The sequence below is a fragment of the Cyprinodon tularosa genome, unplaced genomic scaffold (assembly GCF_016077235.1).
Source record: "Cyprinodon tularosa strain WSP-4 unplaced genomic scaffold, ASM1607723v1 ctg464, whole genome shotgun sequence".
Classification (NCBI taxonomy): Eukaryota; Metazoa; Chordata; class Actinopteri; order Cyprinodontiformes; family Cyprinodontidae; genus Cyprinodon; species Cyprinodon tularosa.
The window spans coordinates 191695-208961 of NW_024039190.1; the positions used below are offsets into that span (position 1 = coordinate 191695).

The 17267-nt window shown below is 37.1% G+C and overlaps 1 protein-coding gene across 1 annotated transcript in view; it reads right to left on the bottom strand.

The window, feature by feature from the left end:
• Positions 1–343: 343 nt before the first annotated feature.
• Positions 344–17267, bottom strand: part of si:ch211-1i11.3 (mitogen-activated protein kinase kinase kinase 5) — a 29435-nt gene continuing 12511 nt past the window's right edge. The window contains exons 13-28 of the mRNA XM_038301267.1: positions 15966–16050; positions 15569–15702; positions 15161–15288; positions 13632–13768; positions 10306–10411; positions 10026–10183; positions 6794–6986; positions 6529–6697; positions 6053–6218; positions 4957–5142; positions 4771–4876; positions 2945–3191; positions 2230–2342; positions 1522–1616; positions 1355–1431; positions 344–838 (exon numbers count right to left, since the gene is read on the bottom strand). Coding sequence (XP_038157195.1) covers positions 742–838; positions 1355–1431; positions 1522–1616; positions 2230–2342; positions 2945–3191; positions 4771–4876; positions 4957–5142; positions 6053–6218; positions 6529–6697; positions 6794–6986; positions 10026–10183; positions 10306–10411; positions 13632–13768; positions 15161–15288; positions 15569–15702; positions 15966–16050 — 2197 coding nt within the window. The 3' untranslated portion in view covers positions 344–741. The remainder of the gene's footprint in view (positions 839–1354; positions 1432–1521; positions 1617–2229; positions 2343–2944; positions 3192–4770; positions 4877–4956; positions 5143–6052; positions 6219–6528; positions 6698–6793; positions 6987–10025; positions 10184–10305; positions 10412–13631; positions 13769–15160; positions 15289–15568; positions 15703–15965; positions 16051–17267) is intronic.

The following is a 17267-nucleotide window of genomic DNA, read 5'->3' on the forward strand; positions in this document are numbered from 1 at the left end:
TTAAGGCTTAAACACCAAACTGTAAGAGTCTGTTTAAGTTTCACCTTCAGCAATTAATGCAAAATATATAAAATAAAACAAACTTTTGTATTTGTTGAATGCGTGTTTTTGTGTATTTACACATAATGTGTGATAGTTAAAACAGAAAGATCTTCTATAAAGAGGAGATTACATGCATACGTTCGGTTGTGCTGTCACACGAAGTTCATGTGGCTGTTTCTAAGGAGATGTCAACATTGTGAAAACAGATGAGGACACGGATGTGGAATTTCATGAGTGTTCACCACCTCACTTCTTCCATGCTATGTCCCTCCGGCAGAAAACAACCAAATAAACAGCAGCATGAGGACAATACAGTTTTATTATATAAATTCATTTTCTATGCAGTACAATACAAATCAGGGTGGTTTGTCCTAAAAGTGTTTATAAGTTAAACTAGTTTCTGTCTTTAGAAATAAAAAAAGTTTAAAAAGTTGGTCATTTTTCCACATATTAATACTCATCTAGGTTTCTTTATCTAATAAATACAAATCCACACACTAAAGCCCTGAGGATATTTAGAAAACATACATCTAAAATATAACTAAAAAATATTCATTTCTACTTACATACACAAATGTTTATATTTCCTAAATTAATTCACAGTAACTAAGATCTGCTTTCAATCAGCAGCTTTTCCTCCAAGTCACACAGGGCCAGCCTGTCAGGTAAACTGTCCTTAGACGTTTAATTTAGCAGCCGTTAAAGCTGGGTGTCCTCGCTGTCCTTGATGTGCGTGTTTAGATGGGTCTTCCTCCGAGCCACAATGGCCGCCCAGAGTCGACACAGCATTGCGCCCCTGAAAAAGCAATTTAAGATGAGTCACGACCACCGGAGAAGAGATTCTCCAGACAAAACTGTTTTTTTTTTTCTGTAGAGAATATTTTTGTGTTCAATGGCAGCTTTTGAAATTGGGAATATGGCTCTCTGACCAGGGCAGCATAGCCATAGGGGGTGGGGTGGGCAACACAAGACAAAGAAAAATATGTTTTTGTTATTTTGTTAAACCAGAGAGGGTCTACACTTAAAGCTCTATCGGTGAAAAAAAAAACATTTTTTTTTTCTAAAAAATTATGTTGAAGTCATTTTTTTTGAGTCTGATACTTCTATCTATTTAGTGTTTGATGGTATGCAGAAGTTAATGGGCCTAGCCAGGTGTGTGGGTGTGATTCCAGCTGTTTGTGGGGCTCCAGAAGGAGAGGCTCACCCAGGGCATCAATTATAAAAAACTGTTACTGCCATTGAAGCATGACATGCTCCCGTTCCTGTTTCTGCATGGCAGATTGTGTGAAGATGATGTGCAGAGGCAGCTCACCTTAACCCACAGTACATCAAGTCATCCCTGGAGGCGATGTGGAGGAGACAGTCCAAGGTGAATTCATGAGAGAGCAGCTAATAAATAAGAGAGGCTTTGTGAGCTAAACAGAGATGATTAATACTGGCCATACACTAAAAGAAAGAAAAACCTTCAGCTGGGCTTACCTTATCGATGGTTTCTTGATCCACAGGAACAGATCTGAGCCAGCAAACCAAACCTTTAGTCTCTTTAGAGTCTTTTTTTGAGTTCAAACTGCTCTCTGTAAGGCAATGGCAGCACAGTTAGATCATGACCAATCTTATCACAGATTAGATTTATTAAGAGCATTAGTTGATGTTAATCTTACACCCAACTATTTTGTCTCTCCAGGCAGATGTTATAATCATTAGTAAAGCTACAAAGTCGAGTTTGGGCGTATTAGCTGCTGATCTGAAGCCCACGCCTCAGACGGAAACCAGTCCAGTCAGAAACATGCCTGAAACAGAGGCGTGGTAAAGACTGGCTGCCGCAGGAGTTAAATGATGATGATTGCCACCAGGGCTTGGTTCTCTGATGTCACTGTTTACACAGTGGGGTTCCTTCTAAAAAATGAGCTTCTATGGACTGAAAGGTTTTAAAAATCCCATTCAGAATACTGTCTTTAGGTGGGCCTTGGACTAAATATGCACCTGCTAATCAATCAACAGTAATTTTCATTCTAAGAGAAACTTATCCAGGTAAGGCAGCAAAACTGTCTCTAACCCAGAGCTTCACATCCCTTAGAGAATATATGTTAAAAATTCATTTGATACCATTTTGTGAATGTTAAATGCAGTTTAAGCCACAGATTTAGAACACAATAATAATGGTTAAAGAGCTAATATCAGCTTTACCATCATCGGTGAACATTTTCCTCAGCTCATCTATCTGCTCCTGTTTTTTCAGCACAGAGTTTCTCAGGAGCCCCTGGTACTCTTCTTCCTTCTCACTCAGCTCATTCAGCAGTCTGGGAAAAAAAGATAAAAAATCACACAAAATGATCAGCACTCAGTGGAAAACATAAGCATTTCCTATGTCAAACAGCAATGTCTGTAATGTGTTTCACATGTTAACATCTAAACATAGTTTTAATATATTACAAATATTAGGTTAAAAACAAGTCATCTAAAAATATCTTTTGAAAATATTATTAACAGCTGCTCTAAAATGTATAACAATGAGATGGCTCAAACCTGAGCCCCCTTCCTACAATATATGCATTCAGAAGGTCTGGGACATATACCAAATGGAACAGATATAACATATTCTCTGAGACTACAAATACCCATATTCACTTAACGTTGGAAACCTGTCGTACCACTAATAATGCAATGATTTTTTTTTTCCCAACTCTCAAAGTCTGGAACCTGTACCTCTCATACTCTTGAAATCACTATGTTGTTTGTGTTTTGTATTTTATGTTTAAAAGTGTAAAAATACTCATGTACATTCATACCACACTGTATTTTTTGGAGAAAAAAAAATGTGTTAAACAAGAAACAAAAAACAAGTCATTTGAATTAATTTAGAAATAGCTGCCATTGAATTTATCCTAATCCCAAAGAATACCTCCTGGTCTCCACTCTCAGGTCTTTCAATTTCTCGCTGAGAGGACGGTTGCTGTCGATAAAGACAGCTTTTAGGGAGTTGGGACTCTCTGTGGTCCCATTCTCATTCCCGTTTTCCGCCTCCTGAGTGTCTCTTGGCGCCACCGCCTGGTCAGGGTCGAGAACTATAGGAGTGTCTGGGTCAACAGATTGCTCCTCAGGAATGCTGTCCTCCATCTCAAACGAGGACTGCAGATGAAGTTTCAGCTCTAAGGAAAGCAGAAGCAAACTCATCAGTTCACAGCATCCATGTCATCAGTGTCCTAAGCTTAAAGACACTGTGCATGGTTTTGTCAGGCAAGCCAAAGTGTAGTAAGACACTAGGTGAGGAGGTGAGCAACATGACAGCTCTGCTATAAGTGTCTTATAGATTTGGTTGTAAAAATCATCAAAAACATAAATGCTTCTCCAGATTATTTCAAAGCTTGCAGAATAAATTACAGCTTCAAGCTCTTTCTATGTGAGCTCTTCATAGTGTTGAGTACTTAAAGAAGTGGTTATTTGATTTCTTGCTTTAAATTCACATAATCAAGGTAATCTAAAACATTTTTAAGTACCTTAAAATTCACAGAATATCGACAGTAGCAGAGATAATTAGATGAGTGTTTTTTTTTTTTTTTTACATTTATGAGAGATGTTTAAAAATAACTGGCCTCTGTATCACATCATATTCACAATCCAGGAAAAAGACAAAGTCATAGACTTGGATTTATAAGTTACACACTGATTACCTTAAAAATGAAAAGCATCAGTTACATTTGTTCAGCATTTATTTAGGGATGTAAATAATTGTCAACGGGACATTTTTAACCCACCAGTTTCCTCATTTAGAGTTTAATTTCAGGGGATGGCAATTCAGACAAAGGTGGAACTGGGAAGTGGTTGATTGCTTCTCCCACAAAGACTACAATAAGCCAGGTAAACCATGAGGGGCTACCAATCTGCATATTTGCACATTTATTTAGTTTATTTGGCATTAATCAGTGACACTCTGAGAAGATGCACTGTACCAGATTGGAGCTAATTTATCCCCCTCCTTTCCCTTTTCCTACAGTCTCCATCAACTTATTAATGGTGGCATATCTGAGTAGGTATTAAATGTTTTCTGAAATCTATGCTAAACTTTTTATAGTCTTTACGGGGTTTGAACTGTGTTGGGAGTTTCTTCCAATCACTTAAAGCTTTGAAGGATAAAGCTGATTGGTCTTTTAGGTATACCACACCAACAATGGCATGTAAACCTCGTTGTTCTGGTCATTTGTTATGACCAATGTGGCAATTTTTTTTTTATAATTTTGAACAACAGCCGTAAATTCTGAACATTTAATCCCGTTTCCTAAATTCAGCTTTTTATGTTTGCCAAGTATTTTTGCAGTGGCAACATATTTGTGGTTTTCTTTCAGGGATTCTAACTGCTTGTTTATAGATTCATTCCTTATTGTCTTGTTTGCTTGTGACCAGCATGACATACCAAAAGTCAAACGAGACATTGTAACTGAATTCATATAGATTTTGGCTCTTTTGGCACTCAGTGAATTTAGCGTAGCCCTAATATTAGATACTGAATATTTTAAATGTAGGACAAACCTATTTTATATGGCCCTTCAAAGTTAGATTTGAGTCCAAAATCATGCTTAAATACTTGAACATGCGTGATTGAATGAGTTATATGACTTATAGAAGTGATACAAGAAACACATTTCAATGATTTTGAAAACATCCCTATCAGGACTACAAATAGATAAGTCGCTGTTATATAAGGATATGTATTATAAAACAGTCCTCTACCTGGCAGCAGGACAGTTATGGCATCCTGCACAGCTTGTCTCAGCAGATTGTCCAGAGCAAACATCCAGTGAGGTTTCACAAGCTGTTGTTTCAAAACCTTCTTCACCTAAACAAGATGGTTAAAAAAAATTTAAATATGTTTTCAATAAACATCTGTTGCACATATAGTCAGAAGAAGTAGCTTACTGCATCTTGGAAGTTAAAGAGCACTGCCTGCAGGCTGTTCAGGGGTATTGCTGCTGCTAACAAACTGGATCGAAGCTCCAGAAGGCCACTAGCAAGCTGCTTTCTGTCGGGGGAGCGGATGTTTTCACGCAGGCAGCTAATAAGGGTGACGATGTGGTCCTCTCGAAGTGATGATCCTTCATCGCACTTTGAAAGAAAAAAAATATCTTGATTTCCATTGTTTCTAATTGCACATTTAGAAGTGAACTTATATGGTTAAGTAAATATGAACATCGGTTTCATGAAGAAGATTTTGATCCACTTTTAATATCTGGTCCAGGTGTATTAAAAATGGCCATCAATTAAAGTACATCTAATCAAAAATGAAATATATTTCAGATGTTGCAGTAGGACGTTTCTGACATTTGTATCCTTTTGCTAAAGCTTTAGCTTAAAGGATCGGTTTAGAATGAACAAAGGAATCAGTTGAGAAGGGGAAAAAAAACAACATAGCATTTTGTATATCATAGGATAGTACAAACATTATACAAGAGGGGAATGAAAACATAAATAAAATAAAATAAAATCATAAAAATTAGACCAGGAAGGTATTGGGTATAGATAGAGTTCTGCTTAGTACTGGCTGTGTTTTGAATGAAAGGAACATCAAATTTACTAATGAATGAGGTTTTATTAAAAAAAAAAAAAAGCTAAAATCTTCCAGAACCTCACTGCCAAATGTTTTATATACACATTAACAGACCTTTCAGAAACATATTTTTGGCAGAAAAAGTCACCAAAAGAGCCATGAAGGACAGATCTGATAAATTATAGGAACTGGTGCATAACAGAGGAGGCAAATACTGCCAAATTAAGGTGGGAGATAATATAAAACCACAATGAGGACAATTTTATGATTAACTTACGGTAAGTTATTCTAATGAACTTATAAGTTTTAGGAAGTGCATAGTCATATTACTATGGTCCACTATTTCTATTTCATTATTTTTTAAACATATTTGTTGTATAGGGCATAAGTGATATTAAAGTTGGTTTGCACAATTTTTATATCAACTATTAACATTTTGAGCTGCTGTTGGGATTTTCCTCCACACACCTGAGGTATAGACTCCTGTATATTAGTGACGACATGGCAGATGTACTCAGTGAGGACTCTGTGGAGCGTGGCTCGTCTCTCACTATCCTTTCGCAGCATAAAGAGCCCGATGTTCTCCTCCGATGAGGCTGGGCTGCACATTCCTGATGCAGAGTCATATGGTGTTCTGTTTAACAGGATAAAGGATAAATCAGTAGGAAAAAGACAAAATAATTGGAAGAGAATAAAATCATAGGATGAGGTGATAAAGGTGACAAAATCTGTAACAATAAAAAATGGGGGTTATAGATTATTTTCAGTCGTGACACAGTTGTAGGATTTATATGAAAATCTTTCCATTGGTTTTGATTAAAAAGAACTTTGACCTTAATATAAAGTTGAAACCTCAGCGTGGTTTAACGGTGCTTCGCTACGATGCACTGAAATAAGGTTACGGCTTTATTCTTTTCTCTATGCAAAGCAAAAATCTCACTCACGACAGAAAGCCACTTGAGCAGGGGGGGCTCTCTGAGATCTCCGTCCCTCTGATGGATGACCACTGCTTTCTCAGGTCCAAAGAAGAAGCCAAGTCAATCGAACTCGTGTCCGAATCTGTGTCCTCCACGAAGATGGAGATGGGCACAGATAAACTCCGCTGGTAATCAGCTGCAAAACCCGACAGGAACAATTCCAGGGCAATCAATTTCAGACAGCAGAAGATGAACATTGTGGAACATCTGGGTTGACCTCCCATCAGGTTACCTGTTTCTTTTAAGTCTGGCTCCTTTGGGAGTTTGGTTCTTTTCTTGGAGGATGACCTGAGAAAGGCGTCGTTCAGCAGCTCTGACGCTGTGGCTCTGTCGTCTGGGTCTGGCACAAAGCAGCTCATGATGAAGCCCTTGGCTTCATCTGACATGCACCCAGGAACCTTCGGGTGGATTTTAAACATGCCCACCTTGTAGGGATAATCACAGAATGAATCACTTTTGCAAAATATTCAAAACTGATGCATGCAATGAATTTACAAGATAGTAAATCATTTATTGGCCATTTTGATATTATTAAAACAAATAAATACGTGTTTGATTACAGCATTCTATAAAATATGCCGACCACTACCTTTATTAAACCAGAAGTAAGGCTTTAGAGACAAAATTCCTCTGTTTTATTTTTATCTGATTTTTTAAATACGCGTCAATGCAGGCAATTATCACAGAAGAAGATTGATGGATTTCTTTAGACATGCATTTTGGTAATTAGTGAGAAATTGGTAGAAAATAAACTGGTCATTATTTTAAAATATGATTATATTGCTTAATTGACAGTATAGCAAATTTATTATTTATTGTTTTTTTCCCAGTAATTCGCTGAGTTGAACACACTATATCAGCTACTTACACACAGACTGATGTTTTAAAGCTTTTATTTCTTTTAAGATTAATTTCCACTTATAACCAATAAATTAAAAAAAAACAGTTAATGTAAGAATATGAGATCAGATAAAGAAAGAACAGTACAGAGAGGTTGGTCTAATGAAAAGTATGTGGGACAACCGTTCACTGCATTTTAAAAGTTTTCTGAAGCTTTTTGAAGAACTAAATGAATACATTTCAGCAACATCATTTTGCTAAATTCCTAAAGTTGTACCCCAATTGTTAATTGGATTTGGTTCTGAACTTTCACTCAGTCATTTTAACACCTAAATCATTCCGCCTTAAAGGCACACTATGCAACATTTTTCAGTTAATTAATGTGTTCCATAACGTTTTGGATGATTAAATGATTCATTTCAGGTTGAACAAAGGTATTCTCGGCCGCCCTGGTGGTCTGTGGGGGAAATACTGCACTTGCAATTGCAGGAGCACCGACCCACACCCACAGGCTCAGAAGTCTCACGAGAGTCGGTCTTGCTTTATGGCGAGAACGGTTACACCCCCCAGTTAAAAGCATGCTCTTTGCTAGCACAGTGGCGATCTTTGTGCAGTTATGCTACGTTCACGCAGCAAAAGCAGCAAAATCGCGTCTGCTGCTTCATTTTTGCTGCTTGTACCAGTTAGTTCTGACGCGCGGCTGAAGCAGCTTTGCTGCTCTGGTGCGCGGTGCAAAAGTGTGTCTGACGCGCGTTGGGCGGAGCTTCACTATCCTTTCTCTGCCTTGCCGCTATATTTGCTGTGATCATTTGGAATAAAGTAGTTTTAATATGTGTTTAAATGAGAAAATACACCTGAAAACATAATCAGTGCCGTCAGTTCATTCAGATTATTATCCTGCCTTCAATATTTTCTGTCGGAGCCGCTCAGACCCCCACATACCAGCGGTGCGCCGACGGAAGGGATCCCTTCATCAGCAGCCTCTGGCCGGGTCACCTCCTCGCGGTTCACCGCGGCAGCTGGTAGGTGTTTTTCATCTAAATAATCCAAACTGCATATTTTGCCGGCAGATTTCTGCATTTTAAGTTAATTTAGGCGTCAATAAACTCTTTAAGAGGAGAGATCATAGCCTCTGATCATCAGCGCTGTGTCTCTCTCCCTGCGTCAGATGATTAAAAGCGCCTTTCAGCTGCTCAGACGCGCTGGGCCTGCTGCTCAAAACGCGCCGCGAGAACCTTTTGCTGCGCCTTGACGCGCGTCAACCATTGACTTTGCATGTAAACTCGCTGCTTCTGTCGCGCCAGCTGCGGTGTGAACGCAGCATTAGTCATTCGTTGCGTTCGCCTGTCTGCTAAGCTCAAAACAACCGCGCCTGGCTTGACGGAGAAACCAGGAGAACAGCTGTGCATATTTACGACAGTGCACTTTTACTTTCGCCCTCTGGGGGGAGCCTCGCTGGAAAATCAACACCGGTTGCATAGTGTACCTTTAACTCAAAATATTCATTTAGTTGTCATTGGGCTGAAGGGTGAACCTCTGTCCCGGCATCAAGTGTTTCACTACATTTTAAAGGCTCTAAAGGGATATAAGCTTAACAAAAGCATTGCCACAACCTGATACTGCCACCACTTATCACTTCTCGGATGATGTTTTCAAGGTCTTTGGTCTCACATTTAAAAATATAGATTTTTAGATGTTCAGCTTTTTTTTCTTTTTTTTTAATGTAAAAGAGAAGGGAGAAATAAAAAGGAAAATTACAACAACAACAAAAAAAGAAAGAAAGAAAGAAAATTGATGCACTACATAGCCACTGAGTCGCACCCAACAATGAGTTGGGATGTTCTAATGGTTGCATATGCAAGAGAAATTTGACTGGCCATGACAGAGCTCAGACCAGAACCTGGACATTACAATTTCATTTTCAGGCAGTGTAAAGTATTGTAAAACAGATAAACATATTGAAATAGCTCCCTCTGTTGGGAGCTTTGACTTTTTCTTCACTTCAAGATTCAGTAATAGAATGCTCAGTCTGGATTGTTTAGTTTTCTTTTAAAAGCCCTGAGAATTTAAGAGTGCTACAGCTTAGCTGCATTAACATTATAATAATTTGTAACATGTAGATTGAAACAGTGTGTCTACCAATGTTCAAGTTGCTATTACAATAATTAGTGCAGACATTTCCAGAATCTTCATAATGCAACCAAACTTGTCAAACACTAAACATTGTGTGCACTACAATAAAAAAAAAATACTGTATTAAATGCTGCAAAGGAAAGGCCTTTCACATTGACTGAACAGGTTTGGATTGTTATCAAAGAAACATCAGAGAAACATTTCTCCACTGAAGTCCTTCTGAAGGAAAAGTCCCACCTAAAAATATCGTGGGAGGTGGGCTGATGTGGGAAGTTTTTAGTGTAAACATAAGATGAAAAGCAGCTGGCCTGGGAAAAGTGAAAAAGCATCAAACTGCTGGGTTTACAGTAAGGAGAGTAAGAAAGCTGCTGCTGCTTTCACCAATAATTTGGAAAATCTTTTAATATCCGCTAAAACTGAAGATTTGATTATTTCTTTAGGTCTGGGAAAACCATCCATGGTCATTAAATCTCAACATGTTTGTTGCCTACCTTAAACATGGCTGCCTGAGGACTTCCCAGCTCGTGAAAGGGAGGCTTGCCTGTTGCCATTTCTATGATAGTGCACCCCAGGGACCAGATATCAGCAGGCTTCCCATAACCTCGAGGTCCCTGGTCTATAATTTCTGGAGCCATGTACTGAAGTGTTCCTTTAAAAGAAAGGCGGGTGAATAATCTGACTTCTTAACCAACTACCAGGATAAGCATAAAACTAAAAACACAAGAATGTGTTCCTGTGCTTAATTTAGCACAGGAACAATCTGATTCTTACCCGTAAATGTTTCAGTGCAGGGATTGATCCCTGCTAACCGCTTGGAGGTCCCAAAATCAGAGATCTTTAACACGCCGCTGTAGGTGTTGATGAGAACGTTGTCGCCCTGCAGCACAGAAACAAAAACGTATTTGAGAAAAAAAAGCCGTGGTGAAAAACCCCAGAAGGCAGAGATGTTGTTAGGATCCTGAAACATTGAAAGTTTCATATGACATAAGTTTTTATATACATTATCAAAGCACCGTATTTTCCAGACTACAGTGTGCATCTCACTATAAGCTTCGCCCAAAACATTTTTTGAAAGAACTAGAAACGTACATATATAAGCCGCACCGGGATATAAGCCGCTGATATCTTAGCTTAGATAAGTTAGCTTACCATCCCATTTCCAGTACAGATCGGGCAGAGACGAGTGATAAAACAGAAAGGATTTTAAGCAGGGGCGGAGCTAGATGGGGGGCCAGGGGTGGCCATGGCCACCCTTAGCCAATCATTGGCCATCCCTGTGGCCACACCAACCATTGTTTTTCCCCTAATAATCAATTGGAATATTCCAAACATTTAAATTTTTCATATATTACTTAGTATTTTTTCATATATGCATAATTACTTGATAACAAAAACACTGTGGTAATCATGCACATTAATATACTAACATTAAAGATGGTAAGTGCAGAATTTGTGTTTTATCGGGTAAAGAGAAAATTCTGTGTCTCTGCATTCATCTAGGAGTCTTTAGTGAAATCATAGATAACTATTTTTATAAAAACGTATTAAATAATCAATTTATGTAGATATTAATACTTGTAAATATCAATTTTATGCAGAATGATTATTGATAAAAGTAGGTAAGTAATGCAGTGGAAAAGATGCTCGCCCCAGAATTAAAAACTGAAAGAAATTTATCTACGCCTCTGATTTTAAGGCCTTTATTTTCACAGGAAATACATTATTAAGCTTTAACATATTATATTTTAGTACGTTTACTATTTGGGGGGAGGGAAAAATGTCATTTAGGTCTTTTTAACAAAAATAAAATCGAGGGCGACTCAGATGTATATCTTGATGCGGATTTTAAAAAAATAATCAGGTTTCCGGCAGGGATCGGGTAGTGACAGGCTTCGTCGGCTTTTATTTCAGCCCATTCTCTTTTCATAGTTTCCACAGTTTTAATGCGGCAAATAAATAGCAAAATTTGTGAATTTGGGACATTTGTTCTCCGTCGTGTCTGCTGCTACCATGTTCTTGTGCAAAATGAAAATTAGCCAGTTTATTCTTTAATTTCTAACTCTGACTTCCCCCTCTGGCGGTTAGGAAAAATGCACAGAAAAGCCGAAACTTGTTATAAGCCACATATAATAAAGCCAGGGAAAAAAGTAGTGGCTTATACTCCAGAAAATACGGTAATATAGTCGATGTTGCACTGGTGGCAAAGCGTCTTTCTAGGCTTGTTTTTTTATTATTATCAACTAGACTTTAGACTGAGTCTCAAATGTTTTTTCTTGAACAACGCAACGACTTTACAGTGCACATTTGAGCAAAATTTCACAGCAAGTGAATAGCAACTGAAAAGAAAAACATAAAAAAGTGTGTGTGTCAAATAAAGAGAATTTAAACAGACTATAAAAATAAAAGCAAGAGAAACAGAATTTAAATATTGTGAGCATTGTCAGCAATGTAGACCCCCCCCCCTGTTTCTACTATTTCTGAACATTTTACATGTTCAGAAATAGTAGAAACATAGAAACACATGTAGCAGCAGGATGTGTTGCAATGATGAACAGCTCATATGGTGGTGCAGATAGAAGTTACTCAGTGCAGAAAGAGTTCACAGTTTCTAAATGTGAAGTGACCAGTTCCCCATGTAAGGTGGGAGGAGTGGATTACTGAAAGTTTAACAGCCTTTATAACATGTGGGAGGAAGCTATAGTGGAATCTGGTTGTTCTGCATTTAAAGCTATACGACAGCTGCAGCAGTGGTAGCAAATCACACAGTCTGGTTGCTTGTCTTTGAGGAATAAATTATAAAACGGAAGCTCTTTTGAAATTTGTAAAGCAGTAGGTAACAGGGAAGTGAGCAAGGATGATGAATCAGAAAATTTGACTGGAATTGACTGAAATCATATAATATAGAAAATTAAAACAGCACAATGTTTTCCCTTATGTTCCAAGTGGTTGAAGACTGCAGTATTTACTCACTTCTCCTTTCATGTATGATTAAATTAAATCCCTCACTAATTGGTTTTAGTGCCCTGTAGACCTGGGTCATATGGTCTAACTAACAATCTCTGATTTTCCCCAAGGAAATTCGATTTTAATTTTTTTCCTCAAGTAAGTTTCATATAAAAAAATGAGATGCTGTACTTTCTAAAACCAGCTTTAGATAAAATTAACCAATGATTGCAATTAATAAAAAAAAAGCAAAAGCAGAGTAGCATTTAAATAGCACCCCATAGGCCCTACTTATACTGTTTTCTGCACATCAAAACAAAAGCTGATTGTATGGTGAGTTCCCTTTAAGTCTTAACTACACTACACTTGTTGACTAAATCAGATCATATTCGCTATCAAAATATGCAATTGTGAGCTAATCCCCTCTTGTCCACCTCCTCAGTTTCTTCTTCATTTCTTATTCTAATCAGATTATCTTGTACTGCCAAATGTTTAAATCCTACTATAACCACTGATAGAATAATTGTTATACATACTGAGATTTCATGTAGAAAATGACATCGCATTTTTATTTATAATCTGTTTTATACACGTCTTCATGCATTTTATTCAGTTTTATCTGCAGGCTATTTGTTATTAAGGCCTAATATATGTAGGGTTGAGGATCAACTGAACCATGTAGCTTCTCCAAGGTCCTTCCTCTCCCCATCGTCTCTTGTTTATTTTAGCCCTGAATCTTATTTCAGATAATACGATGGTGTGGATTTTAGTTATTAAGTGCAAAAAGAATTCACTGTGTGAAATGTGAAGTTTCCTCTCCCCGTCACCTCTTGTTTATTTTAGATATTTAGATTCTTGATTGCTTTACACATTTTGAAAGCATATAGAAAAGAAACTGACCTTTAAACCTTTGTGAATTTAAGCAGCCCCCGTAACAGCCCCCACTTTTATATGATGTAAAGAAGATATTCAAACAAATAAGCTTGTTTTACTAAGAAACGTGGAAATGTTTTGTATTTTACGGCGTTAGCGGGGGTTTAAATAGATATTTATAATTAACTTCAGGAGATCCAGGACTATTCATACAGAACTTCAGCCCTGTATTTACAGGCTACATGACGTCAGAAAGTATGTTAAAGGGAAGCACTAATCACCTTAATGTCTCTGTGGACAATCTGGTTGTCATGGAGATACTTTAGTCCCTCGAGGATCTGCTTGGTGTAGAAGATGATGGTGGCTTCGTTGTCCTTCAAAGGGCCCCATTTAGATCGCAGCAGAGACGACAGACTTCCTGATAAAGTGAAATATATTAGAATGGTCACATTTCGGTCTAATGCAGAAGCTTTAAAGGTTTAGAATGTCATTTATTAGACTGCTTCTATGAAAATCTAAATAGCTTACTTGTTCTTAGAGTTGTTTGTCCTTAAATACAATTACATCACTGTCTGAAAATGTTTTCTTAAACGAGATATTTTTAGAACTAAAGCTTTAGAACCGGTTTCCTGTTAATGTTAGATCGTCACGTGAGCATTTGTTCTTTTGAGAACATTAAGCCCTTGAAGAGCAGCAATCCATCAAAAAAAAATTACATTGAAAAAAAAAAGAGGTCAGACTTGGAAGCAGCACTTGGCTCTGCATGTTCTGGAAATTCCAACCAGGCAAGTCTCTGCTCCTCCAGATGACATATTTTCCCATAATAACAGAACGTTACTGTCTGCTACAGAACACTTACTGGATTTGCGTCATTTTAGAAATTCGAAACCTATGAAAATATAAAAAAAAACGAAAGAAAAAATGTATAAACATAGATTATTATATATTATAGATTAGATATATATTAGATATCCAATCTACTAAATTCCAGTCGGGCTTTAGATTCTGGCCTAGTACTGAATATTTTGTACCAAAGTTCTGTTTCTTCAGCACTCTGGACCATTTTGTTCTCCTGGCTTGCATACTTATATAAGTTGCAACCTCGTCATATTAATAGATTCCACTTATAACAGCTACAATAAAAGGGTATCTAATAACAAATACTCACACATAATTTCTTTTTATTGTAGAAAGAAAAAAAAAGCTCACTTCTCCTAGAATCCCTTGAAAAACATGCCGTTCAAAATTGGTTTGAAATGTGGTGATCACTATAGGTTGGCAGTAGCTGTAAGGAAACTGTTTAAACTTGCTTAAATTTCGATTTAGAGCAGCTAAAAATGCTATTAAAACAAGTTACAGAGTGGGGATGCTGGAGTGGAAAAAAGAGCCCACTTATAACAAATTAATTGGGGTCTAGAAAACAACAATTGCATCTATCCACATTCCAACTGGTTGTCAGCATGCCAGGACAAAGCCTCCTCTGTCCTAACATCAAAACGACTAATGCAGAGTTTGGTACACCACCTCGATCTATACCTCAAACATTTGCTTTGGTCGGATAAAAGTAAGGATGAACGTTTTTATGTGATCTAACACAATACAAGACTAAGTGCTCCCCTATCGAATCAAGTAGATTGGAAAAAATATTTATTTTGATTAAGTCTTAACATACTTTGGTTAAAAAAAAGGGTTTGATCTGTAAAGATTCACTCATGTATTAACACTGGAGTAATAAGCAGATTTATTTTAAGAAGGGTGAATGTGAATAGGTACAGAGGATGCTGTATGAGTTTTAAATGTAAGCTTCTACCTCCTGGTACTTCTTCCATGAAGATCTTGATGAATCCATCCTGACTGATGGAGCCAAGATACTGGACAATATTCCTGTGTTTCAGCCTTTTATGTAGAGCTATTTCCTCGTGGAGCGGCTGCGAGTACCTGAGTAACACAAGTTTAGCAGCATATGTGATACTGGGGTTTTAGTCATGAAATCAAGGATTATACTCAAATAGAGCCATTAGAAGCACAGATATTTACAACAAATATTCTAAATACTCCAAAGATTGTTTTTTAATTCATTCAAATCCTTTAATCACAACAAACTATGCATTTTTTTTAACACCTGGTAATGTGACTCTAAAGTAAGTATGCAAGTAAAAAGAAAAACTTCTTTAAAAAAAATATGTCTAACAAAAACAGAAGAGATTAAATCTCTTACGTGCTGTCTTTTTCAGGAATCTCTTTAATGGCGATGCGGACCTGGTTGCTGAGGTCTCTACCAGCGTACACCACACCATACGTCCCCTTCCCAAGAACAACCCTGTCTCCATTCTCATTGGTCTCATAGACGAACTGAAATGTGAAACAGACGGCATCAATAACTGGAAATAAAAACAGAAACGTGGGGAATTTCACAGGAAGATAATGAGAGGGGCAGTTCTGAATTAAACTTCTGTTTTAACTATAGCGCACAAAAAGCAGGGTTGGAAAAGTCACACTGTGCTTGGGAATGCAATTCCAGGAAAACGCTGCTGCTTTTCTTGATTCACAGCCTGGACAGATCTAAAATAAAAAGCATGTTACGTCAGAGGAAAGAAATACACACTGAGACTGACCTCAAGTATTCCCTGAGTTAGAAGTTGGGGGTCCTGAGTAAGGTTTTCAGCCTGGTGAAGTAGAGAGTTCACCAACTCGCAGAAACTAGAAAACATTGACAGAAAACACAATTAATATCACTTCATGATATATAATTCTATCAGTTTTTACTTAAAAAAGGCCACCAGTTTTTAAAAAATGATCTGAGTCAAGAAGTCTAATAACTCGAACATGATTCCAGTGACTTCTAACGTCAGAAGACATTTACAGTTAACTTCTTTTCTTCAAAATCAAAATATAACATATTGCAAATACTTGGTTTGAATAAATCAAGATTTCTCGTAAAGTTGAATATCTATTAAAGATGTGGTGTGAAAAATGTGTAACTACTCGGTGACGTCATGTAGTCATGGATGTTTGTTGTAGCTTTCTGTCAGAACCAGGACTCACTCAGTTTAATAATAATAAAAAAAGGTACTGGTTAAAAAAAATGTTACTTATAACAAGTAAACACTTGACTATAGATCTATATATTTGATTATTTTCATTTTTAAACCACACAATGTCAGAACTGTAAATGTACAGTCATATATTTATATTACTATTTTTTTATGCATTTATTAATGTTTTTCAAGGCTGCACTTTAAAATAGCTTTAGACAATTTCATTTTTTAAATGAAATTTCTTTTTGTTTACATTCGTGTATACAAAATGACAAAATAAACCAGTCTAAGTCTAACTCTGTGGTTCTTATTGGGGTTAAATGTGACGGGAAAAAAGGAACAAGTGGTTTTAAGAACTGGTCTGTATTTGCATTTAGTTTCCTTTAATCTGATACTCTAATAATTGCATTTAGAAATCTAAGTCTATCTGTGTGTATTTAATCTCATAATATATCCACCTGTTTTGTGACGACCTCAGAGATTTATTAGAGAACATTAGTGAGTGAGCATTAGCATCATGAAGAATCAGAGACAAAGCTGGTAGAAAGTTTTAGGGAGGTTTAACACTGTATTGTAAAAAACAGCAACAAAGAAACAACAAAAAACAACAATATCAATTGCTCATTATCCACTGAAAGCCCCAGGATTTAAAGGGCAAGGATATGTCAAACCTGGGGAACGAGATTTTAGGGGATGTCTGTGCCTTCTACTGCTCTGAAATCATTCAGACCTATAAAAAAATCAGCGTTGTTACATTCCCTCTGACAGTCCTTGAGAAATCCCACCTCAGACAAGGAACTAATGTTATTAAAGCCCTGGGAAAGTTAAATAAGCCAGGTAAGGTGAAAGGAATGAAAATGGGCTTAATATGGTAAAGGT